The 27,511-nt window shown below is 35.5% G+C and overlaps 1 protein-coding gene across 2 annotated transcripts in view; it reads right to left on the reverse strand.

Moving 5' to 3' along the window:
• LOC149535837 (uncharacterized) overlaps nt 1-27,511 on the reverse strand; it is a 93,827-nt gene that overhangs the window by 14,870 nt on the left and 51,446 nt on the right. The window contains exon 4 of one of the 2 annotated variants that reach the window (XM_089805789.1): nt 8,577-8,907. The exons of the other annotated variant lie outside the window; for it this stretch is intronic. Within the exon in view, the coding sequence (XP_089661915.1) occupies nt 8,803-8,907 (105 nt within the window). The 3' untranslated portion in view covers nt 8,577-8,802. Of the gene's footprint in view, nt 1-8,576; nt 8,908-27,511 lie in introns of those variants that run through there. 2 annotated transcript variants of the gene reach the window in all.

Raw genomic sequence — 27,511 nt, forward strand, 5'->3', positions numbered from 1 at the left:
AATTGTAAAATATTAAAGTGTTACTTTAATATTTATTTTATGGGGATGTGTACCCAAAGGAGACATAAGGGGTATTTTAATCTATGTTTTATATATTACACATCTTCTATCCCACACTGCCCATATGAGTTGAGTGAACCCTTGGAAATAGAATAAAAGGAAGCATTTGTGGCTTCATTAGACAAGTTGAATATGAGAAGAAATTGGTATGTGAGTTGCAGCTCCGTTCTTGGCATTTGAGGACGTTTATCCTCTCTTGTAACATTCTAGACATCATTCCCTTGGAGTTTGGCCTTTGGAATTCTTTGTTATCAGCTTCATTATCAGGCAGTTTAGTTGCATTTCCAGCTACAGGCAGATTTGGTATTTTGCTCATATCTTCTTCACTACTTGTCCGACGCTTATGCCGCTTTGAGGGAATGATATTACGAAGGTAGTGGACTAATTGAAGGACAAAGTACTGTAGCAGCACTGTTCATGCGGCACTATTCATGCGGCACTGTAGCAGCAAGTTCGAAAGCATGGGCTGGAGTATTATGTCAATAATGCTGAAGTAATTAGTGAGTTGATAAATCTGCCATGTATTTGGTTTTATGAATTCTGAAAATAACATTTTATTGGCAGCAGTTCATTTCCACTTTGCATATTATTGTAGTTTTTTTTTGTTTATGTTGTATGATACCAATTCCATGCACAAAACACAACAAACAAATAAACGTTGGATTTCGGAGTTATAAGGGGTTTAAAACATTAAACAGAGAAATAAGAGGTTGAACGCAAACTGTTTGACATAATTCCTTTCAGCAATTTGATTTAGTTTTTTGGGACATTTCAGGGGTGCTCATTACATTAGTCCAACCACCTGAGCATCCTGATGTTTAGAATGTCCACATAGTTATGAAATAGACACGGCTACATAACTGGCACCACTGACATCAAGTGATCATTAGATGGAAAACACACCTTTAAACTACCATGGCCAATGATTTCTGATGGGTTCAATGACTCGATCACCACCGCTCGACTTGACAATAGGTTACATTATTACAGACAATCATGATCTAATTAATAATATTTTTTAATTCTTTATATCTGACTTTTATTCTCTGTCATTTGCAGATTCCACGTCACCTCTTCACCTTTCCATGGCTATACAGCCAGTGAGTCCCAAGTGCCGATTCTTAGAGCAATCTGCTCTATCCGTTGGTTCTCAACTGTTTCATGATTGATATAAATATATATTTCAACTTATCACAATCTGTGATTTGAGTAAAATATTCTTAAAGATTGTAGAATTTATTGTTTAATTCTAATCTCTATTGGCATGATGATTTATGAATCCATACTGTGGTTACTTGGCTACCACTTGCCATGAACAAAGCTAAATTAAAAAGAAGTTCAATCTGTAAAAATCAAACAAGATATCATCATGATAAATACTAAAACTTGCTGCTATGAAATTCGATGTTATTGCACCTTTTATACAAGGAAATTGAATTGGAAATTTGGTTTCGGATGTTTCACATAACCTGGACAAATTGAAGATATTGTCTTGCTGAACACTCAGCTACTTCACCATACCTTACTTGCAAATATCTAATCACAGCTCCAACCAAAATAGCACTCACGATTTTTGCCAAAATGTCTAAATGGGCATGAAATTGTAGGAAAAGATACAGATTGGTATTAGCAAAGATATCAGCACAAGAAGAATGTAATCGGATGTTTTGGGGAGGCAGAAATGATTACTCAAAAACGTAGCACAAACAACATAGTCGGGTGTTATGGGGAGGCTGAAATGATTACTGGAAAACATAGCACAAACAAGGCAGTTGGATGTTTGGAAAAGATGTCCACCTTCTTCTCACAGCTTCAATGAAAAGGAATAAGACGTGACTTCTTGGCTTCCATAATATAAGAATATTTGTCAATTTAATATGCCAAGTGTTTAATCGGTTATAAACAAGGAAAGAATAAAAATGGAAAAAGAGTTGGAAGTTTATAATTCAAATATTATTGTAGTTTATATTTATATATGTACATGTAAATATATCAGTGAGGTGGCATCATTTTTTTATTATAAGAAATTAATTTAACAGTGCCACTTCATATTTATATCTATATGTATGTACATATATATATTATAATAATATGGTGAAAGACCATTTTAAATCCTTTGAGATACGTTTTATATTTTAATTCAATTATTTTATTTTATTTTAATTATTTATTTAATAGCTCATGCGGGTCCCACAAATGTATCCTATGTTCAAGTCGTTAAGTCCTTACCAAAGAAGTTTAAGGTCATACTTGTCAATCCTGTTGACAAAACTAAGCAAGTATCCCATTCCATGATCCCATTTAGCAATGCTTACCCCCTTCATCTTCTGCAATCACCCATCAAAACACTTCCACCATAATAACAATTCTATAATAATTTTTGTATAAACATTTAAAAGACTTTAAATTATTAACCATAATTCCAAAATCAAGCAACTACTAAACGTCATATAACAATTAATGGTTAACGACCATCTTCATTAACAGTTAATACAACGGATATAAGTAACCACCTACTTCACATGATCATGAAAGAAAAATTCATTAAATCCAACAGCTATGAGCAAGTTTAAAACTTGGCCAAAATTTTGGGATGTAACACTATGTTGTAGTATTTTATTCCTTTGCCCTTATTTGTTTGTGTCAATCATTACCTGTATGTGAAAGAAGATAGCTTTCTTTGATTGGTTGCCACCATGTTGACTATCCCTCCCCTTTTGCCTTACCATGTATGTGTCATGTTGTTGAGTGGGGTGTGCCCTTTGAGATGGGACTTGACTTGTTACACTGCCCATATTATTTTCATTTTTAATATTGCAAGAAAATGTTACTAAGATTTAGTAGATTGCTATCCTTTAAAACATTAATGTTAGCATTATTATTTATCATTGATATAAATTTATATTGAGTAACATTATTCTTTCACATTAACAATAAATAAGATTATATTATATTATGAATATTTCTCATTAGGTATAAATAAATTATATTAATTTATTCATAATCTATATAATATACAAGTTTTGATTAAAATCAATTTGGGCTCATGAAAACAAACTCTAGAGAAAATAGCACTAGATTAGGGTAGAGGCCTCTAACAACTTCTTATGATGTGTGAAAGTTGAAAAAAGGAGTTCATGTGAGAAAGTTAAGGTCCCAAAAGCACAACACAAAAGATCTAACTTTATAGGCCTGGTACAAAAAAATTGTGAAGAATCTAAATACCACCTACAAATTTGGGTTGGCACCAAAACCAACTTTCTAACAATATCTTATTTGCGTGATTTCAGGTTTGTTTGCTCAAGTTATCACCAAAAAAAAGAATAAAGCGAGGTTACCCCGAGTTTCCAAGACAGGGACCGCAGCAGACAGGGGGACGAGCTTCTGGGGCAACTTTTTTTGGCAAATTTTGGGATGACAAGGGGGTGGCCATATGAATAGAAAAAAAAATCAAATATATAGGAAAATTTGCACATATACATTACATTCATATGAAACCATGGATAAAGCATGCCATTTAAACTTTTAAACATCATAGAACCTTAACATACAATATTTCAATAGTCAAATTCAATACTCAATATGCATTCAAATTTCAGAATTCATTGTCAATATGCATGCATTATTAAAATAAAAATAATAACATACAACATTGAAATACAAAAAATTAATTGTGAATAAAAACAAGAACAATAACCCACCTTCCAAATTGAAACCCACTACTACCATTCAGGTTTGATATTATCATAGCAATAAGGCACTTTTTGTTAAGTTAGAACGTAGTAGTTGTATGCAAATCATTCTCGAACAAAGAGGAATTGGTTAAGAGAACTGACCTTTTTGTAATTTCAGTTAAGTTCATTTTGAAGCTACCTACAGTAAGAAGGGAGCCTCCGCAATAGAGGAGAGAGAAATCTCAATAGACATTGCCTAAAGTCTCAATTTTGTAACTTGTGGTCATAGTGACTTTACACTTTTCTTCACCAACAAGTCAATAACTGCTATGTATCAAATTAGCTCCAGCAATATCGACCTAAGAAGGGCATGATCTTAGTTGTGATGATGATTATTATCTATCAGCAACTCTAAATTAACAATTCATTTATATTAATATACCTTCTATTCATGCTAACTAAATAGTTGATTAAGCAAATTGTTTTAATCACAACCTTTCATGGACAAGTTGTCACTTCATAAAGGGTACCTTTCATATATAAATGGTGTTCAATCCCATTTGAGGAGATCATCGACTAAGGAACATAACGGAAGGCAAATAATATTGCAGTCGGAGAATAATCACAGATCGGCAGACACAATCAGACGCATACTGATAGGAACATTTAGATATATAGAGAGCAGATCAACATCCATATTCAGAGATATCCATGTATAACAGATTGATATACAAATAGAGATTGATATGTTGAGATAGATATATATCCATTGAACAGAGGAAAATAAATATCCATATTAGGCAGATCATCACATATATATGCAGAGACATATTTTATCATTAAGAGTGATCAATATCTGCCGTGTCAATTTGTTTGAAGTGTCTCACATCTACATTGCTATCAATCTGATAATAAAAAAATAACACAGTATCCGAGCAGGCTGAAGAAAAGATTAGATCAGATTCAAAGTAGCAGGGTTGTCCTCTGAATTGCCTTTCACACCTGATTGCGTATATCAGCATCAAGATGTTAAATGAAATAATAGTCAAAGACAGACTTGACGGAGCGTCAAATTTCACCCTTTGGAAGTTCAGAGTCATGCTTGCCTTGGAGAACAATAAATTAAACGAATTTGTAGAGGAATAGATTCCAAGACCAGATGGAGAAGATCAGAAGCCTCAATGGAAGACAAAATTCATCAAAGCAAAGAGAATACTGTTGGCCCTCTGAAAGATCACATTGTGCCAATCATCTCTAAGCAAAGATCAACATACGACATGCTCAAGACATTAATGGAGATGTATGAGATCAAAACACAAGTCAAGCCCTTGCACTAAAACGAGAACTTCATCACATTAAGATGACAAAAGGAGAATCCATCATCTAGTATTTCATGAGGATTACTGAATTGAGAAATCAACTCTCCACCATAGGACACATTATAGATAATAATGAGTTATCCATGTTGGCACTTAACGGACTTCTTTCATCATGGAAGACATTAATACAAGGGATAAGTGCAAGATCAAAACTCCCTAAGTTCAATTGTTTGAAGACAGGCTGTATCATGAAGAATCTAGATTGGTTGCAAGAGAGATAATCAGAAACAGGCGAAATGAAGACAATCGTGTTCTTACTACTCACACTACTAAGAAGAGAGGAAGAAATTGGAAGAAAAGCAGTCAAAAAAGGAATAGAGATCAAAAGACAGACCTTGCATCTAACTCGAACAAGGGGGTAAATCTCTCAAATTTTCAGTGCTTTAAATGTGACAAGTACTGTCAGTATGCAAAACACTGTTGGTCAAAACCTAAGGATCGAGTGCCAAATATTGATGAAGTCTCATCTAAAGGTGAAGCGCAAGAAAATTCAAATGGATTGCTCTTCATATCTACCCTATCAAGTAGTGTTACCACAAATACTGACACCTGGCTAATTAATAGTAGAGTTTCTCAACATAGCCCAAGCTATCGAGAACATCTTTTGGATTTGGTAGACAAGTCAAGCCTTCAAGTTATTATTGGAGATGATGCACACTATTCAGTGAAAGGATTTGATGCTACATCACTCAACCTAGAATATGAGATTTTATTTCATCAAATAATGTCCAATTTATGCTGGGAATCAAGAAAAATCCCATAGCTATTTCAGCTTTGGAAGACAACGCCTATCAAGTAGCATTTTCAGAAGGGAAAGTTATTGAGTGGCCAAAGAAATCCAGCATCAAGACTGCACGTGTGATTGGATATCGACATGAGAGTTGTACAAGCTTTACATTTGACCTACTCAAGCTCTTCTTCATGACACCTCAAACTCCAACAAGCTATGGCATAGAAGATTTGGTCACTTACACTACAATGCTCTTCCATCTTTGGAGAAGACGGTTACAATCATACCTAAACTTAGTCATGTGCATGATGGTACTTGTAAAGGTTGTGTTATAGGTAAAAACACTAAGAGCCCATTTAACAATAGTGGGTCTAAAGAAGTATTAGAACTTGTACATTCTAATTTATGTGGACCTAAGGCAATAGCATCCTAAGTGGATTTCTGTATTTTGTAACTTTCATAGATGACTACTCTAGGAAGACTTTTTTTATGGTTCCAGGAGACTAATGTAGTACTAAGTAGATTTAAGGAATTTAAAGCTCTAGAAGAAAACTAAGTTACCAGTTCGAGTTCGGTTCCAAGTTTGAAGTTCGAAAACCGGTTCGCAAGTTAGTCAAAATTTTGAAAAGGGGTTTGGATTCGTTTGGGTTTGTTAGTGCAAAACATATAAAAATTATAAAAAATATATGTATATATAAATATTTACGAAGTATGAGTTAGAATTAGAATGTAGCATAGTAGCATAAACACATTTAAATAACAAAAACACCATAAACTTGTAATCATAGTGATCTTACCATCATATAGTCATAGTGCTCATACCATAAATTTTAATTTTTAAGCATAACAGAATTAAAATTCTCTCGTCTTAATATGGGAGGGTATGTGGATGAATTTAGCTATAATATCCTCATAAAGAGAATAGATAAACCACACTATTGTCCTTAGTCTTTCAAATGAATGTAGTTAAATCTGAGTTCTCTCTTTGACAGACTTGCTTCAAACTTATAAATATCATACAAAAATAGCATATAACAAAGATAACATATTTTAAGTTTAACAGATGGTTTGCTTTCAATTCCAGGATAGAGCAAATGAGAAAGAAAAGGATTCTAGAGTTTACTCAAAGAAATAAACATGCATGCATTACAATCAATAGGGTAAGATCAGAAACCAGCATTGGAAATTTCAAATAATTGATATCGAATGCCTAAGAGTATTTGTAACTTGTAAGCATTCATTTATTCTTCAGTTGGGAATGCTTGAATCTTTAACACAACTTTCAAACAAGAGACATTTAATTCTGTTTTGCTAAGAAAACACTTTTTTGCCATCCGCGGAGCTCAGACAGCCTATGGTTCGAACTTGGTTCAGTTCTTTTGACTTGGTTCACCTGGGTTCAAACTTGGTTCAAACCAGATCAAACTAGCAAGAAAGTTGGAACCCTAGTCGAACGAAGATCAAACCGGACCAGAACTTCGAACCGGTTCGAACTTCTGCAGGTCCAAGGGGGTGGGGGAGGTACTCGTGCAACTTAGGAAGAAAACTCATTTGGAAAGAAAATTAAATCTTAAGGTCTGATAATGGAGGTGAGTACACCTTTGGCAGTTTTTCAGATTTTTGCATTGAGCCAAAAATTAAGAGAAGTTTTGTGTCCCCTACAACCCACAACAAAATGCGGTTACTAAAAAGAAAGAATAGATCCATCATTGAAGCTGCTAGAGCCATGATGCATGATGAAGACCTCTCAACTTTCCTCTGGCTAGAAGCTTCTAGAATTGGAGAATATTGCTCCAGAAGAAGCATTTCCAAGGGTTAGGCCTAATGTCAATCATTTGAGTATCTTTGATTGTCTAGTATATGTTCTTATACCCAAAGATAAAAAAACCAAGTTCGACCCTTCAGGCAGAAAAGGAATATTTGTAGGCTATAGTGCGACCTCCAAAGCCTACATAATCCACATCCCTGGTTAGAAGCAAATAGAGGTAATGTTACATTTGAGGAAAATATTGCATTCAGAAACTCTACAGGTTTGTCCATGGAGATAGATGATGAAGATCTAGCGACTCCACAAAACATCGATATTGATCACACCCCTGAGATTCAAAGGGAGCCCACGAAACTTGAAGAGGCTAATGATCCAATTGAGTCTTTGGATCCTACTGATGGGCCTAGAGATATTGTTGTGAGTAAAAAAGACCTCTTTGGGCAAGGATAATTATGCAAGAGACAAAACAATTTGCAGCTCCCACAGGTACTTTTAGAGAAAGTAAAAGGCCACATAGATTCTCTAGCTATGTTGCAATAATGTGTAATATCCTATGTTACCCCAAGTTTCCGAGGTGTGGGGACGGCGGATGGGGGATGGGGAAACGAGTTTTTGGGACTTTTTTTTTTTTGCCAAAGTAGGGGACGGCTATATATTTATGTATATACATATATATAACACACACACATATATATATATATATGCACATATATACACATAAATATGTATATACATGTGTATATAGATAGATAGATAGATATCTGAATTTTCAAATATATTCATCAATTTTTACATTCATCACAACAACATAGTTTAAAATTATCAATTTCACTCATCAAAGAATGATTCATCAATAATCATGAAGTATAGCAATTAGCATCTAATCAAAAATAGCATCATTTTCAATTATCATCGAAGTATACCAATAGTAAGTCGTCGAATGAGAGAATGAAAAGCATCATAAATTCATACCACAAGGCTGCAATTTTTTACTTCCAATAAAATGAAAACATTGAAATGTTAAAGACTTTGAACTTTTAAAGTATCAACTATAGTCTATCAATGATTATATAATCATTCCATCAATGTGTCAAGATTCAACTATCAATGATCATATTAAGTTGAGACAAAACACTCCAAGTCTAAAACATCATAGTCAAAATGAAAACAAATATACTAAGACAGCTGCCCCTAATCATCCATATCAAAGTCATTGTCATTGTCATCTTGAGCCTCAAGAAACACATCATCCAACGAAATGTCAAGCAATCCCTTCAAGCAAAATTCACCTATAGCCTGCAGTCAATATCCAGTCTAGGGTTAACTTTAAGAAACCCCCTGCCCGAAAAAAATATAAATTCGTGGTGAATCCAGCATTACATTCAAGGGGGATTTAATTTATGTTGGTGAATTCTTTTTCGATGTCAATAAAAGTTTGATGTTAGATGCAATTTTTCTCAAACCATTACAAAGTTTCATAAAATCGAGGCGATTTTGTCCCTTTTGATCATAGTTCTAAGAATCACTTGGAAATCACCTAAATCGTTAATTTGGCGATTCAATTCAGGCTGGGCAATTTTTTATCATTCGTGAATCAGTTCAACCAATTTTTTCCCATGAATCGCTTGAGTCATGCAATTCATGGAAAAAATCACCTGAATTGATTAAAAATATATATATAAAAATTAGCATCATCGTATCTCTACAATAGCTACAAAAGTCACACCTCTCACACATTTGACTAAAATAGTAAATCATTCATCTCCAATAAGGAATACAACTATCAATTTTCCACCCACCAAGGAAAGGATTCAAAATCTCCCCACAATGTCAGGATTTGACAACTCAGAAAGAGAAACATCCAAAGAATACGTACTCTTATACATGTGCAACAAATACAATTGGGATAATTATATCAGTGGTGTCATATAGAAGAACAGCGAGACAACATAGTTCCGAATTCATATGGACCACTAGAACATTGGATATTCAATCAAATAACACTCTCCCATTCTTAGCAAATATAATACATCTGATAAATCCAATTATAGAAATCGGGCCTAGGACTAACATATTAGTAATAAAAGTTATATTCAATAAAGGGTGCATGAAATAAGTTTTAAATTGTTAAAATCTCTAAATTTATAGGGCTTTTTTTAATTTGCTGATTCAATTTTGATTCATGGCCGATTCACAACTTGATTAGGCCTTGCTGACTCCGATCCAATTCTGATTCTCATTAATTTGCTTTTGATACAAAAAGTATATATTGTATATGGAGATTTTTCCCATTTATTGGAAAAACATATATATTGCATTAGGCGATTTTTCCCGTTTGTTGGAAAAACAATATATTTGATTAGGCAATTTTTCTCGTTTATTGGAAAAAATATATATTTGATTAGGCGAATTTTCCCGTCTATTGAAAAAACATATATAATGCATTGGGGAATGTGCTAGAAAAAATGGCGTGATTACTCAATGAATCAATGACTAGAAATTAATCATATGTTTTTAAAATCAGATGTTGAATTATCAAAAGATTATGCTCAGACAAAAATCAAAGAGTGATAAGAAAGTGAGGTTTCTATAGGATGACACATATGTGGAATGTCCTATTGCATTTATGGCATAGTGGAATCTGATTGAAAAAACATTCTTTAAATTGCAGACATCCTGCTCAATGGTTGTGATTATCAGAGAAGTAGTTGGTTGCCAAAAATGTGACTGCTTGTGGAAGAGGGATCGTCGAATGAAATCCAGCCCTATTGGCAACCCAGATTTGACTGCAGAAGAGGATGAGGAACAAAGTGATCCTGCTACTGGGCTTATTGCAGCTTCGCAGGTTTTCTCTACTAATCCTGGGGAGGCCATCAAAGAGCTTGAAAAGGAGCAAGAAAAGGCAGACCTCCAAGCAATGTTTGTTGAAATGGGTCTCGATCTTGCTAATTTTGAAGAACAAATTGCAAATGCGATGGAACAGCAAAACAAGAACTTCAACGCTTTTGGGATGTTTTGAAAGATAAAAGAAGTGTTACACGAAGAATTGTTGGTTTAGTTAGGGTTTATTTTGTAAAACATATTATCAAAAGTGTATGAATTTGAAATGTAACGGTTCAAAGCTTTGTCACTTCCCTTGTTGAGGGAAACCAAAACCATTATTAGTATCTATTTATATATATATATATATATATATATATATATATATATATATATGAAGATGAAATGTAAAGCAAATACAAAGAATATAATGCAAAGTAAAACTCTTTTTGTTGACATTTGATATTTCAATGGGCATGGTGTTTTCTTTTGGGCTCTAGTTATTTTACAATAATCAAATGATGTATTTAATTATTACTTTCTAAATTTGTGTGAATCGTAATTTCATTTTCTAGTAAGTACTTACTAGTTAGTAATAGTACACAATACATACTACACATGCCTACATGCGACCAAGAATTGATGTATGAAGTAATGGCTTTTTGGGAAATGTTCCTATCAACATTTCATATCTCCAACATACGTGTGTAACAAGTAACATCCATTTACAGACTATTGTCCGATGATAATATATCAACGGTTCAAGGTTTATTTTGGGCCAAACATCTCGAATGAAGCCTCGACCTTGTTCAAGTCTCCGAAATGATGAGATGTTTCCTTCCAACCTGTACCACTTGCAATGGATAGTAAATACATGTCTTGTCACTGTTAGTGGCATTCCCTCTTCCATCGGTTTCGCACGCATTACAACTTTTTCGGCACAAACATGCATTTATGTTGAAGATTTGTGAAGATTTAATAATTTAACACAATTGAACTAGAAGCCAAATGGACAAATATTTAGGGACCATTTCTCAGCCACTTGGCTTATTTATAGGCAATTGAGTTGCTTCTTTCGTCATTGCTCATCTTGTTTTTGGTAGTCAATAGTTTGGTAATAGGTATATTTTTAGTGCTCATTCAATTCTGGTTTGGTTTACTTGGTGTGGTAGAGTGGTTGTCCTTGCTCTGTAGTCAAGATGGACACTCCAATTCGCCTGACATGCAAATTGGAAGAGGAATAGAAGGCCTTTTTAGGTGATGTCCTTGATGAAAACCTCTTGTCAATTTGCAATGAGGTTGTTCCTGCTATGAATTTCATTATTCATGCTGGGAAAATGGTTCTGGGGCGTGAGTTTTTGGAGAATAAGAATAGGTACCGTGTCAACATTGACATTACATCCCATTTTCTAGCGTCTCTGCTTGACCTCAGAGAAGCAAGGGTCGACATTTTGCTGCTCCTAAGGAAGACTTTTAAAGCAGAATACTTGGGCGATGACATAGATATTATTGCTCATGCAAAATTAGGGGTGGGGATCCATTGGGCAGGTGAAATCCACAAGCTTCTAGAACCTGGCCAGAATGTGGCTTGCAACCATTTATGTTGGGCCTGACTGCTAGGCAGTTGAAGCACCATAAGAAATGGGCACGAATTGGCTTGGATTTTCTCCAAAAATGGTATAACCTAGATGAAGTGGCATAGGACAACCCGTGGCTAGAAGAATTCACAACCTTAGTCTGGTCTCGTGCTTTCTACAATGACTAGTACAATAGTAATAGGGTTTTCCCTTGAAGTCTGGTCTCACTTTCTATTATGTTTAATCAAATTACAATCATTGTACTTGCATCTACCTCAGATTGTAATTTTCAAGGAATATTAATGAAATTTCTGAAGTTCCATATAAAATTGTATTTCATTGTTATGCTTACTTATGCAATATTTTAGCATTTTTGAATTTTTCTATTAAATTGTTAAAAAACAAAATATAACATTTAACATTGAATTAAAATTAACATATTGAGTTTTCATATTTAACAATCAATTTAATTAATAAATCACTTGACACTTACTTCAGTGTTTGGTTTCAGCACTAGCAGTACATAATAATAGAATGTGGAACATAATCGATGGTTATTTTTACAATCAGATTTAATTCTCCATTGGATGGGCTTATTTTACAATCAAATTTAAAGTATCATTGAAAAACTATTTCATTTTTTAAATTAGAAAAATTCTAATATATTTAATAACTATGTTAGTAATATTATAAAGGTGATGTCATGATGACCGTTGGATGAACAAAGATCAACGACTTCAAATGTTTTTCGGGCTGAATTCGGACAGCCGACTAGCTTTTCTAAACATCCCAAAAAGAAGACAAGTGGCAAACATGATCAAGTGTGAAATCACTATGCTCATAGTAGCACCATTTGATCAAGTTAGATCAATGACCAGAGATGATTTTCAAGCAAATGTGGGTAACGGTCAACCATTTTTATAAATGCAACCAGAAAAAAGACACGTGTCATCTCTAGTCTCTAATAACTAATAAATATGTTATATAAGAACACTCAACTTAGATCAACAACTCCAAATGAATTTTGGCCCAATTTTGGCAACAGTCAACTTGTATTCACATATCCCCCAGAAAGATAACATGTGGCATACTTGACGTGACTCTATTGCGGCATTGGCATCCTTTACAGCATTACACATCGTTTGATCAACAATGATCAAATGGCCCTACTCGTATTTCGAGCCGATTTCACCTAGAGTAGTCTTGCTTTCTCAAATGCTGTAGAAAGAAGACACATACCATACACGAATCAGGTGAGAAAGAAGACACGCGGCATTGACATAGACCATGGTGTGGTAATGGGACATTTAAAGATCGACCGCTAACACCGTCAAAGCATCAAAGATCAACGGCTCAAGATTTATTTTGGGCCGATTTTGGCTACCTTCAATTTTTTTTCAAAATTTCCCTAGAAAAGAAGTCTTAAGAAAGAAATGGAGTCACCGACTCTTCATAAATTAGCAATAATTACTAGAGTTAATCTTGAATTTTACTGTAACGTCGTACGTTTATGGCTTCACGAATAATTATAATACCAACTGTCCATTGTACAATGTATGTTAGAATTAATATCAAACACATGCACGAGTCTGTCGATTTTGCAACTTGTAAAATTTGCTTTTGTGTAGACCATAAGGTTTAGTTTTCATTATTCAATCTTGGATCTCTGTAGTTTGCACAAATTACCAATCCAAGATTCAGTAAAAGCATTGGAGCATCAGAAAGTGGTTACGGATCACAATTTGCAAGTTGCAACGCAAACCTAGTCTTCCTAGACAACTCACACCGTCATAGAAAATAGTTATCAATTAGAGTTTCAACTTTCCGGGTAAGATCTTGAACATATTTTTTACTGATAGTTTAGTAACTAGTATCGGCTGTAGAATTCAAGGTTTAATTTCCAATTTATCATGCATTATATGCCTAAATTGTTTACTTTCTAGCGGCTAGCTAACTTGTAAAGTTAAAAATTAGAAATACAATTTAGGGTTTAAATGTTATTCATGTCTATATATTGTAATTTGTGTTTGTGTATAATTCTGTAAATTTTTCAAAAATGACGAAAACATACAAAAGGAGTGGCACTGGTAGTGGAATTGCAATCCAAAAGAAAATACAAGGGACCGGGAAACTATATTTTGACATACACAAACTTGTTAAAATGTCAAGTTTTACTAATAAATTCCATGATATTTTGGATCCTATTATCTATGGAAGGAGTATTGAGGCAATCAGATATGCAATTGAAGATAAGTGGAATAATGCACAAAATGAGTCAAAATATATTAAATCGAACAGCATGATAGGGTGCATTGTAAACAAAGTTGCAACGTGGGCTGGTGGAATCGCCCGCTTGGGGTTCCCTCAAGTATTCCCTTGTCCAGAATTTGTAATAGTTTGTGCTGAAAACTGTGATGAAAATAAAAAGGCAATTGTGAATCAAAATACACAGGAGGTAATTTTGTCTATCACACAGAGTGGATTTAGGAGACTATTGGAACTAGGATTTAAAGAACAAAACCCAACCCACATTGACCTGGAAAAACTAGCAGAAACATATGACAAGTTCGGTTCAGATAAAAAACATTGTTGTATCAGAGGGTTAGTGGATGCATTTAATCTGCCTAGTAATCATAAACATCCTTACAAATTGGATATTTTTTCGCAGTGGGTTTGGGACACTGTATCTCTGTTATCAATGTCTTTAGGTTTGGAAAGTAACGAGAAAGTGGGTGTCAGCATTTTGGAAATGATTTTCAATATTCATTATCTAAAACAGCCCATAAGATATAATTATATTGGGCACATTGTATGTAATGACCCTCCTCAAATCTGCTCTCAAAAATGCTGATGAAAGCTCAAGGAATTTAATCAAACAGTTCACATGCAAGGGACATATGACTGATATAGTATTTTAGCTGGCTTTAAATGACTCTTTCTTCAATTTGCATGAATGAGAATCTTGTGCTAGAAGACTCCAAATGGACTACACAATGACCTAACATGAGTGTGCTACTAATTTTGACAATATTCAGTGCATATATATGATCTAAGCATGAGAAATGAATACCTACAGCCAACTGGCATTTTTACAAACAGTTGGTATGCAAACTAACTAGCTGATAAATAATGATATTGAATTGCTTAAATGACACCAGCAACTATTATCTTCTTAATTGCAATGAAATTTCAAATACAATGCTCATGAAATATGGCCAAGACTTTTGGCATTTATATGGATTACAAAATGATAATGTTGATATAATGCACACTTACAACTGAAACTTATAATACCCTAAAAACAATACTAACAAGAGAACCTGGTTGTAGATGGCTGTAATAATTTCCTTCAATGCTGCCCCTTCTACTTTGCTTTTCCGATTTGCTTTTTCGAACTGCTTTTTCGGATCTGCTTTTTGAACTGCTTTTACGGACTGCTTTTTCAGCCTGCTTTTTCAGTTCCGCTTTTTCGGACTGCTTTTTCAGCTTGCTTTTTCGGTTTCGCTTTTTCGGACTGCTTTTTTCGTATCTGCTTTTTCGGATTGCTACCATGTTAAATCTCAAGACCATATCTTTCAATGGCGTCAAGATTTCCAGCTTGAAGGGATTTCGTCCTTCAAACTATTGAGACATAATCTCCAGAAAATTTCCCAATTTCTTTAATATTTTCAAGCATACTAAAAAGAAGCTCTTCCCTTTCTTTTATAGTGTTCTCACAAGAGCTCAATCCTTCGTTTTCTCAATGTGGGATAAAACATCACTCCCTTTATGTAACTTATGTCTCAATGTGTTATAAAATAAAGGAGACTCTTTTAATTTAAATATTTCCCACAAACTATAGTCTATGCATTAATAAAGTTAAATATTTAAATTTGACTTTATAAAATAGCTCTATCAATGCATAAAAAATTTAATCAATGATGAACAAATCTTCTTGCCGATTTTAAACAATTACCATCGACATACCGCTGCCGCTGGATGTCCAACCATATCCAAGATGACTTACCATAAATAGTAAGTATGCCCAAAGTTGCCTCAAAACCCCTCACAAAGACCTGCAACTGAAACTATCTAGGCCAAATGGCCTCTAAGTCCCTTTAATGTCTTGGTTAGCCTACGGGACCGTGGGGAAATAGGCTAACGACAAATCATGCTATGAATGCTAAAAGGGGGACATTACAGTCCGCCCTTCCCAAAATTGCTTGTCCCCAAGCAATGGTCGAACAACAACCCAATCAATCCACCTGGATCCCAAATGTAGTCATGAACTATACTGCTGACAGTCAACATAGGCTCCTGCAACAAACTCTGAAAATTATCCAAGAGGAATCCATAATCAAATTGGCGAATACAACTCACCCAAACTCCAAAGTCAGGAACCCATGAGAAACAAGCTCTCGAAATATCAGAACCCAAGTAGAGTAGATAACCCAAACTGCCAACATAGTAAATACCATCAACACATCCCACTAGCCTATGTGGAATGTACAATACAATTCTACAACAACGATGAATACTCCCGCATGAAACTGCACCAAATATAGAGAATCCACACATTGCACACCTACTGCAATTAACACAACTCTACAGATCACCGGTCACTGTCTCATAACCATAACACCCATGCACTGTTGATGGTGAATAGTCATTACACAATAGATAGCAAAAACGAGAGCCCAGACCAAACGTGTCTGCCATCAACTCCTCAACACATGGATCAAAAGCAAACCGATGAACATATCCTACAATATAATGCCGATAAAAAGAACCAATCCCAGTCAAAGACTCATCCTGCAGACGTGATACAACCAACTGTGACTGATCATCAGCTAAGCCAGAGGATGATATAGCCAAGAGTGCAGAATCAACAACAATATCACTAGTCTTTGTGTCCTCCAAGTCAAACATATCACAGCGCCCAACTCAGTTGAACTTGCCTCCAGTGTAAACAGACCAAATATTGCAATACTAGTGTCGTGGACAGATATATCCTCATCTCCACTACCTCTATCAACCTCGACCATGGACATCCGCGGATCACCAGACACCACAGCTTGTGATTGTACAGAATCTGGTAAAAACTGCAGTCACTCTAACTCCATGGTCACCTTAGCCAAATGAAACTGTGACTCCTCGAAAGCCAACTGTGTACTCTCAAGAATCTCAGAAGTCACCTCGAGCTGCTGACTAAGCTCACTCATCTCATCTTCCTTGGCCAATAATGCATCATATGCTGTACTCCCCCACTCCATAAGATAATCTCTGTCGGCTACCAACTGCATATAATTCTGTCTCAGAATCCGGATAGCCTCCCATAAAGAGTGGAACTCTGTCAAGGAAAGATAACTGCCTCCCTGCTCATCACTAGTAGGAGAACCCCATCCATAAACTGCTAACAACTGATGAGCAGCATCGAAATGCTGGCAAGCTATAGCAATGTCTCGCTCACTAACTCTCAACTGACTAGACACATGATGGCACTAGCTAGACTGTCTCCTACAAACCTCCTCTGACGCACTGTCTAAAGGAGTATCCTCAAAGTTACTGGTCTCTAGAGTATTACCATCCATATCTTGCGAATCAACTCCAAAGCTCATATCAACATACGAAGTATCAAAGTCTGTAGCACTGCTGTCCAACTCCTCAGTACCAAAATAAACTATCAAGGAAACTAAGTCTTCAAAACTGCCCACTGCATCCTCTTGGATGTCATCAATGCCAATATGATCCTGGGACTCATCTGTACACACTGCCAAATATGAAAGATCATCAACACATTCCAGCAAGAATGGTTGACTGGATATATGAACAAAGCCCAACACCGGAGTATAAAAACTAATACCAACATCGAACAAGCTGCTAGCACAAGAAAAGACAACACCGTGCAATCTGCTAATCAAATCCATGATAGCACCCAAACAATCACTGCTACCAAAAAGTGTTAAAGATCTCCAGTCAACTGAATCCCAAACGCCAATGTAACAATCTCGAGTCCATATCCGTAAACTATCAAGCAAACTCCTCACCTGAGTAATATGACCAATACCAACTAGCTCCACATACCTATCTAACATTGTCCCTGTATCCTAGATGTGAATGCAAGATGAACTCGCAACATTATCAACGACCACATATGATCTGCCTGCCGCAGAAAGCTGAGTATCAGGAGTACAAGATGAAACTAAACTCAATTCCATGCCATGCTTATCCCCATGTCTCTCCCAGTCCTGTAATACCAAAGGAATATTCACCAAAGAAGCTTGAGTGTCCTCAAGCTCGCAAGAAAGCTTGTCAACTTCCTCCTTTCTCCTCAAGGCATCTAAATAGTTTCCGACAAGGCTAAGAAGATGGTCACGATCTGATAGAAGATGTAAATAACTCAACTTCATCGTTCCTATTCCTTCCCTAATCTCCTGTAAGTCAACACAAGAAGTCTTTGCCTGAACTCCCTTCTCAGCAAAGTCATGAATGCTCACTTTCTGATCAACTGTACTATCCTCAAACATGACAGTATCCTCAACTACAGTAACTTCATCCAGCCCAACTGTACTGGAATCACTATCTGTGTCAATCACGCAATCTGGTGTGTCTGTGATATCACCTTCTGATGCAACTGGCTCAACCTGCACAACATCTGTAACCCCTTCTGCCTGTGAAGATGATGCAAATAAACCATTACCTGAAGATGTGCTAATGTCTCCCTGTATCGAATCCGCATGTCTGTTAAACTCCTCATACAAGTTTCTACCTGTCATAGGGAAGGTACGATCCTTAGGCCTATCAATCAGGCTCTTTAACCACGCACATGCCATAGGTGACAAATTCCTCTCTTTTGTCCAAACATACCATAAGTCTTCTGCCAAAAGTTTAGAAATTTCATCCTCCCCCTCAAACAAGATTGTGAACATGATGGAGTGCATTGATGCCAATACTCTGCTGGGATGAAACTCATCCATAATATTCCAAAATGTATTAAACATCCTGCGAATATCACTAATACAACCAATTGCCAGCATAATATTTTCAAATCTACACCTTGCAAATACTTAAAGTAATCTTGCCCTCTTTGTGAAATAAGGGTCCCGAATGTTGTCCAACTTTTCAAAGCTTTTTACCATGGCATGAAGTACCTCTTTCATAATCTGATCGTCATAAGAATCAAGGCCAGCTATTATCCTCATGATTTCACTAATGCAAGAGAGAGTTGTAAGCCTTATTACCTTATCATGATGTCTCAATAATCGGGGCTTAACCAACGAACCAAATGCTGGCGATAAAGTTGTTTGCATAGCATCGGGTCTTGACTGATCAAACTTTCCTAAATAAGTTTCCAACTCCTCCAAAGTTCTTAGAAGGTCCTCTGTTTGCTGAAATGGAAAATCTAATTTCTTCTTTAGTTGTGCATTCTTTCTTCCAAATCCTTGTCTCCTGTGAAAGCCATACTGATAATTGAATTCAATCTGAAATAATCCAATCAGGCTGGCAGGAAACCGCTCTGATACCACTGTAATAACCCCAACAGGTTATAACTTCTTCAAACACCAAAATTTTTTATACTTCAGTGGTTTGACATTTCGTCAAACACTTTGCAAGCAAGCTCTAATACCAATGTAATAATCCTGCTCAATTCCAACCTTAAAATGCTGATTGAAGGCTCGAAGAAATTTCATCAAACAATTCACATGCAAGGGACGTATGACTGATCTAGTATTTTAGCTGGCTTTAAATGACTCTTTCTTCAATTTGCATGAATGAGAATCTTGTGCTAGAAGACTCCAAATGGACTACACAATGACCTAACATGAGTGTGCTACTAATTTTGACAATATTCAGTGCATATATATGATCTAAGCATGAGAAATGAATACCTACAGCCAACTGGCATTTTTACAAACAGTTGGTATGCAAACTAACTAGCTGATAAATAATGATATTGAATTGCATAAATGACACCAGCAACTATTATCTTCTTAATTGCAATGAAATTTCAAATACAATGCTCATGAAATATGGCCAAGACTTTTGGCATTTATATGGATTACAAAATGATAATGTTGGTATAATGCACACTTACAACTGGAACTTATAATACCCTAAAAACAATACTAACAAGAGAACCTGGTTGTAGATGGCTGTAATAATTTCCTTCAATGCTGCCCCTTCTGCTTTGCTTTTCTGATTTGCTTTTTCAAACTGCTTTTTCGGATCTACTTTTTGAACTGCTTTTACGGACTGCTTTTTCAGCCTGCTTTTTCAGTTCCGCTTTTTCAGACTGTTTTTTCGGCCTGCTTTTTCGGTTTCGCTTTTTCGGACTGCTTTTTTCATATCTGCTTTTTCGGACTGCTACCATGTTAAATCTCAAGACCATATCTTTCAATAGCGTCAAGATTTCCAGCTTGAAGAAATTTCATCCTTCAAACTATTGAGACATAATCTCCAGAAAATTTTCCAATTTCTTTGATATTTCCAAGCGTACTAAAAAGAAGCTCTTCCCTTTCTTTTATAGTGTTCTCACAAGAGCTCAATCCTTCGTTTTCTCAATGTGGGATAAAACATCACTCCCTTTATGTAACTTATGTCTCAATGTGTTATAAAATAAAGGGGACTCTTTTAATTTAAATGTTTCCCACAAACTATAGTCTATGCATTAATAAAGTTAAATATTTAAATTTAACTTTATAAAATAGCTTTATCAATGCATAACAAATCTTATCAATGATAAACAAATCTTCTTGCCGATTTTAAACAATTACCATCGACATACCGCTGCCACTGGATGTTCGACCATATCCAAGATGACTTACTATAAATAGTAAGTATGCCCAAAGTTGCCTCAAAACCCCTCACAAAGACCTGCAACTAAAACTATCTAGGCCAAATGGCCTCTAAGTTCCTTTAATGTCCTGGTTAGCCTACGGGACCGTGGGGAAATAGGCAAACGACAACATCATGCTATGAATGCTAAAAAGGGGACATTACATTGTACATCACATGAACAAACAATTGTTAATGATTAAAAGAGGGTCAAACCCACTGTCACAGAAGAAATTTAGATACACGACCTACTTGTGCTATCTTCTGTTATCAAAGCATCATCAAATTTTTGAAACAAACAAGTTTTAGCTTAAGTTTGATAAACCAATATTTGAGTGGACATTTGTGATTAGGATGGGTGATCCCTAAGGGAACTACAACCACTTTGTAGACTTCTTTTTGACACCACTTAATCATAAAATTACAGGCGCTTCAATGCCTAGATTGTCTGTCTTGTAAACAATTAATTCAACTAGGAAGTCAAATTCAATTGGCCAACTGGTACTTTATTGAAGAGTACATTGTATTAAGATTTTATGGTTTAGTTCTAGAACCCTACAAACTTTCAATACATGTGACAAAAAAGGTATCTGCATTGGAATATGTACGGCAAATGGAAAGCACAGATGTACTGCTTCATGGTCAGCCAAAAAAAACCCTTTTTCCTTCCTTGCCTGTCAAATGTAGAGGATTCACATTTGAGAGAAGAGCATTCAATGTAGTACAAGAATTTCTTACAGTTTTTAAATTTGATATTCCCAGGCACTATAGTATGATCCATTAAACATAATTGGTACAAAGCTTGTACAAAATGGGAACTCCGCAAGCAAATGTCAACATGAGAGTGTGCCATTGATTGAAAGATTTAAAAATATGGACTTATGGGAAGAGGTCAAAAAAGAGATGGAGAAATGCTCCAGTGAAAAAAATATTTCAATACAGGAATTGTCCGCACAAATTAAAGAATTGCACAAACAGAAAGAATAAGTACAGCCCATGACATCCTACAATTTCTACCAAAAAGCGAATCATCCAAGTAAAAAACATCTTCCAAATGCCATAAATAAAGATTGTGTAGCTACACAGTGGTGTTGATCAAAAATTAATGCATTTTGAGAGATGAGGAAAAATCTCGGCAAACCTAAAACCTCTGCAGATTTTGAATACTTTCCTGAGAATGAAACATTTAGCAAATTATGGGATGAGCATCTAGATGCAACAGCAGCACAACGTGATGCAGATGATGAAGGCAATGAGTATGAGGTTTGTGAGGATCCTTCATCCATAGCCACAAGCAGTGCCACTGGTTCCACTGAATCCACTACTCCAACTACTAGTAGTAGTACATTTGGTTCAACTAGACAATATGTTGTACTTAATCAGCACACAAGGGAAAAATATGGCGTAGGGCCAAAGATGATAGAAAAAGTGGGTTATCCAGGTGATGGTGGGTCGGGCATAATAGGTCAAGGAAATTGATATCCACTCCCAATACCAAAGGTACCGAAACCTAGTCATAAACCAATCATTGGAGATGAGTCAGATGACCCATCAAGTTCTTCAAAAAAAGGTGAACCCAAGCCATGATTCATCCAAGGTGGATTTATAACCTCTCAAGTTGTTTCATCTTCAAAAGGTATGATGCGACTAAAATTTGACCAGATCCCTGTAGTTGAAGGTCACTATGCAAAGAAACAAAAGGTTTTGGATACTCATACTGATACTATGCCAGTCGCAACTCCCTCAGCACAAAACCTTCACAACTGTCTAAAAACTCCACTTGTTAGTGGCAGTGTGGCAGGAATAGGAAGGGGTGATTTTATTTGGTAATCTTCAAAATGCAATTATTACAACCTTGTACATTGGTGGGGACAATTACAATATTGCAAGTGCTCTTCCTACTTTCAAGCATCGTATTGTATCAACAAATCCAAATTTTGAATTCAATAATGTTGTAACAACTTTTCAAGAAAACACAAAAATGAATAGAAAAAATAATAAGGCATTCAAGAAGGATGTACTTGAGGTGGCTCATTCTCAAGAACCTGTATTGAGTAGGATATTTCCAACATATAACACCAATAAAGAAACGATGGTGTTTATGATTGTTTCTCCCCCACACCTAGATAATAATCCACTAGAGAGTGAGATAAATCCATCAGATTTTCATGTTAGCACACTATCTATGGATTTCTCCAAAGTACAAAATGTGGACAAAGTCAATGTAGCAAAAAAGACCAACTTTGTGGTCTTAGTTCACTGTTAAAGGTGGAGAGAGAAAAAAGGGCTGGAGAAGAATTGAAAAGTTAAAAGCAAACCTGACAAATGCAAAGGCAAAGGAGAAAGCAACAGATAGAAAATGCAAAGAAATAGAGAAAAGGATTACAAGTGCTTCCTCTCAAGACCAAGTGCACAGTCTAAGCCAGAAACTATCGAAACAAAAATAAAAATTTTGAAGCAATAATTGGAAGAAAGAAATAAAAAGCTATCTGATGTAAATGTAGAGAGAGAAGTAGAAGTCAAGATGTTGAAGGAACAATTGCAACATAGCAATGAGAAACTCAGTGATACTCTGAACCATGTTAATATGAAAGCCGATGTAAAATTCAAAGAACTCAGGGACAAATTGCAAGAATCAAATAAACAACTTGAGGATGAAAGAGCATTTGCAGTATATATTTTCAAAAAGTTGCAGTCTAGTGGACATATAATCAATAACATAAATAAGGAATGACAATGAGAGGGAAAAAGAAAAATAGTGGGAAGAGAAAGCAAAGGAAATAAAGAAACAAAGTGAAAATCAGCTGTCACAAACGGTGCAAGAGGAAATAAAGAAACTGAAAAATAGTTGTAAATTTAGTACTTTTAACTCGTGGTTATGAAATTGGGCATTCAAATTAACTTATGCAAATTGAATTCATTGAATTCTATCAATTATCATGTGTTAAAAAAGTAATGAATATGAATTTTATCATTTGAATTGCTATATTTTCATAAAAATCATCAAGGATTGTACCATAACAACGTATCATATGAGCATAATAATGCATATAAAAAACAATAGTAATGATAAAATTTGAATGTATATTGATTCATGAATCATGGCATCATCTAACATAAAATATTCTTGTTTGTTTGAAATTAGACATTTAAAAAATGATATAACTTAGTATGCATGATAGATGAATCATGATTAGATTCAGAGAATATTGTCCAAAATCCAGAATTTAGACTATAGTAATTACTAATAAGTAATAAATTTAGAATTGACACATCATACTGTAGCTGTTAAATTTGCCACATCATCATTTGAATCTTCAGATTCCTCACCATCAAGTTCAAATAGTCCATCATGCTCCATGTTTTATCCAGTAGGCATACCTCCGTCATCCTGATAGTAATCCTCAACTTCAACATCAATGCTACCAATACCAGTACCACTACCTGAGTTACTGATCTCATTGTTTGAAACATTGCCCAAACCTCTTCTTTGGCATTTCTTCGTCCACAATTGTAGTGCCCTTTCATAAGGAAAAGTATTGATTTCATATCTGGATGTATACAGCCTCGAACAATTTTCCAAATTCTTGTCTAGTTTGTTTCTTACCTTTGATTTAAGGAACCCCAAAGCACTGAAAACTCTCTCATCCTTCACAGACCCCGATATCATGGTCAAACATTATTTAGCAAGCTTGAAAGATTCTGATATTGAGTCTCACAACACTTCATTTGAGCTAGATTTGTCCAAAGTTTGGTTACTGATCCTTCTTCTCTGAGGTTCCCACATAAGATCATATTGTTCCATCATTGTACTGGCAAAATGACGGGACTACTCTCTCAAACGAGATTCATCTAAAACTCCATTTACAGTCACCCCATTGATTTCTTTGCTTTTGTAAAATTGATCTTTCAAAACCAATAATTTATCTCTAAAATCTTTAAGACTTCTTAACCTCCAATGATGGGGAAACACGATACACATTGATTCAAGCAATTCTTGTTGAGGAAATCTTTCTCTAATTTCTAAGGAAAGATTACAAAAAATCTCCGTCACAGAATTCATTACAAACTCAACAATCTATTCAAACACTTCCTCTGTAACAATTAGTTTTGGCTACATGGGTTTCTTTCCTTTTCTCGTGGACACAGGTCTTCCATAGTAGTGCATTGGTATCTCAACACCTCGTATATATAATTCCCCCTTTGCATCAATCTTTATAAAGTTATCAAGATTATGCAAATCTGTGATTCTCATCCACCTTGAAAGATTTTCAGCCACAGAAAATGAATCTGGATTTCTATTGAGATTATCAAGGGCCGTGCATGTCATTTTATGCAGCGTATTATATTCTGCAATATACATAAATCTTTGTTGGATCTTCTTCATTATATTTATCATTTCCTCTAGCATGGGGAGAATGGCTGCTAACGTTAAGAGTGTCTCTACATTACTTAACCTTTCAAGTAGATCACCATATTTGCGTTGACCACCCTAATTGTCGTGAGTTGATTCCATTGCACCAAGCAACGATGGATATTCAGAAAAAAAATCGATGAGCTGGTCCATCCAAAGAGATCCATCTAGTATCATTATCCTTAAGCAGCTTTCTCCCATTAGTTACGCCCTCAACAAACTATTGAAATTCCCTGAATCATTTAGGACTTCAACAAAAGTGCCTATAGATCTCTTTGATTAAAACTTCAACTCTGTTTATTTATGGAGAGTTGCTGAAAATTCCAAAAGCTAGATTCATTTTGTGAGCCATGCAATGAATGCCAACAACCCTAAGGTACAAGAAATTCTTTTAACTTTGTGACAAGACCATTCTTGTAGCCTTGCATTACTAAAGCTCCATCTGCTCCAACACACACCGACTTTTGGGCAATCGTCATTTCATCTATACCTCCATATTCAATTAAAGAACTCTTTACTAGTTCAAATATGTTTTCCGCCATTGAATTATCCTTTATTTTAACAATAGTTAGTAGATTGGATTGGTGGACAAAATTGTGTATAGTATAGACATGCATGCATACCCAGGAAGTATTGTCTATTTTTGTCACCTCATCTAAAGATAATGCAATGAAATTTGACTATTTAATTTTTGCTTTGATATTTTCCTTTTCAACCTCAGCAAGACAACTTGTCCATTCCCATCCACTGTTTACTAACCAGTGACTCCTCGGATAATAATGAACTTTTGCAAAGTGTAATAAACTACTCAATGATGGGTAGTTTGTAATGGCATGCCCTTTGCTTAAAATATAGAATACAACACTTAACTGAAGAACTTTACCCATTTCTTGAACTTCCATTTCTTTTCCAAGAAGAGATTCAATGGAGCCCTTTACTTCAGTAGGCTTCATCTGTATTTTCTCTTGAAATTCTAAGATTTCTGCATTCTTAACATGTTGACATTCATCCTTGGTTTTCCATCTTGTCACTGATTTCCACTCATCTATGATTTGCTTCTCATAAACTTTACCTATATGTTTTTCTATGGTGTCAATTTTTAGCTGCAACCTCTTTTCCTTTTTATTTATCCTTGTGCATATTGTACATCTACATTCTACCAGAGGCTCACCTTCTTTTGGATTGCGTACAGGTTCAATGAATGGATACTTTGAGATCCATTCTATTTGAAAATTCCTTATCGATAGATCCCAATGCTGATTTTTTTGGATTTAGCACCAGTTTTTGCATTGTATTTCCTTTTTCCCTTCCCTAGTCATGCACCATCGCCATCTTTGGAATTATCATCCAAGTCTATTATATTATTCTGACTACTTTGGGTATTGACTTGCAGATCTTGGCTACTCTAGATATTTACCCAAATATCTTCAAGTTCATCGTGATCAGATATATCAAGTTTGTCAACTTTTACACTATGTGTGATGCAGGAGCATCCAGAGGTATAAGGGCAATCTTGTGTCACCCAAAAAAATGTACTTAGACTTAGTTTTTGTTTCATGTCTTTTCATTTTTGGATACCCATTTGGGTCAAATAAAGGTTCCAACTCTCACAGTTCAACTATCAGTGTGCTAGAAAATCCCGAAAAAATAGGAGCATGCAATTTGGCCATCATTTTGGTAAACTAGAAGGTGTGAATTGGCTAGATGAATGTAATCGTGATTTAGAGCATTCCAAAAAAAGAATCAGGTCAATAGGCCCCACGGTTTGAAAGTTATTGCAGTTTTTCGGGTTTTGGAGACCTCCTGAGAATGCTTCAAAGTCAGGTTAGGGGCATTAAATGACCTCGAAAAGGGCCGAAAAATGGGGGACAAGAAAAGCTGGTCCATAGGGCTATAGAGCGCTTCGAGAGCTTTCCGAAAATGTAAACGGTTCGTCAATTGGAGCTACGGTTCAAAAGTTATGCCTCCCGGAAGTTCGATTACGGTTTCTGGATTCTTCTAGATTTGCACCGACTTCTAACGCAGCTTCTGGAACCTTCTATTTGGTCGATGGATGCCTACTAGCACTTTCTAGAATGTACTCCTAGTCCTTAACCCTCCGGGGTCTATTTAAAGAGATTTTTGGCATTGTAAAAGGCAGTTCGGAGTGGAGTTTGAGAGGAGGTACTGAAAGGAGAAATTATCTCCAGATTTATTCTATTGTAAGCCCTTAGGGCATGTTTTGAAGTTTATTTTCTCTGTACTATTTGTGCTAGCTTATTTTCTCAGTTAATAT

The sequence above is a fragment of the Cupressus sempervirens genome, chromosome 10 (assembly GCF_028749045.1).
Source record: "Cupressus sempervirens isolate cs-2001-9-10 chromosome 10, ASM2874904v1, whole genome shotgun sequence".
Classification (NCBI taxonomy): Eukaryota; Viridiplantae; Streptophyta; class Pinopsida; order Cupressales; family Cupressaceae; genus Cupressus; species Cupressus sempervirens.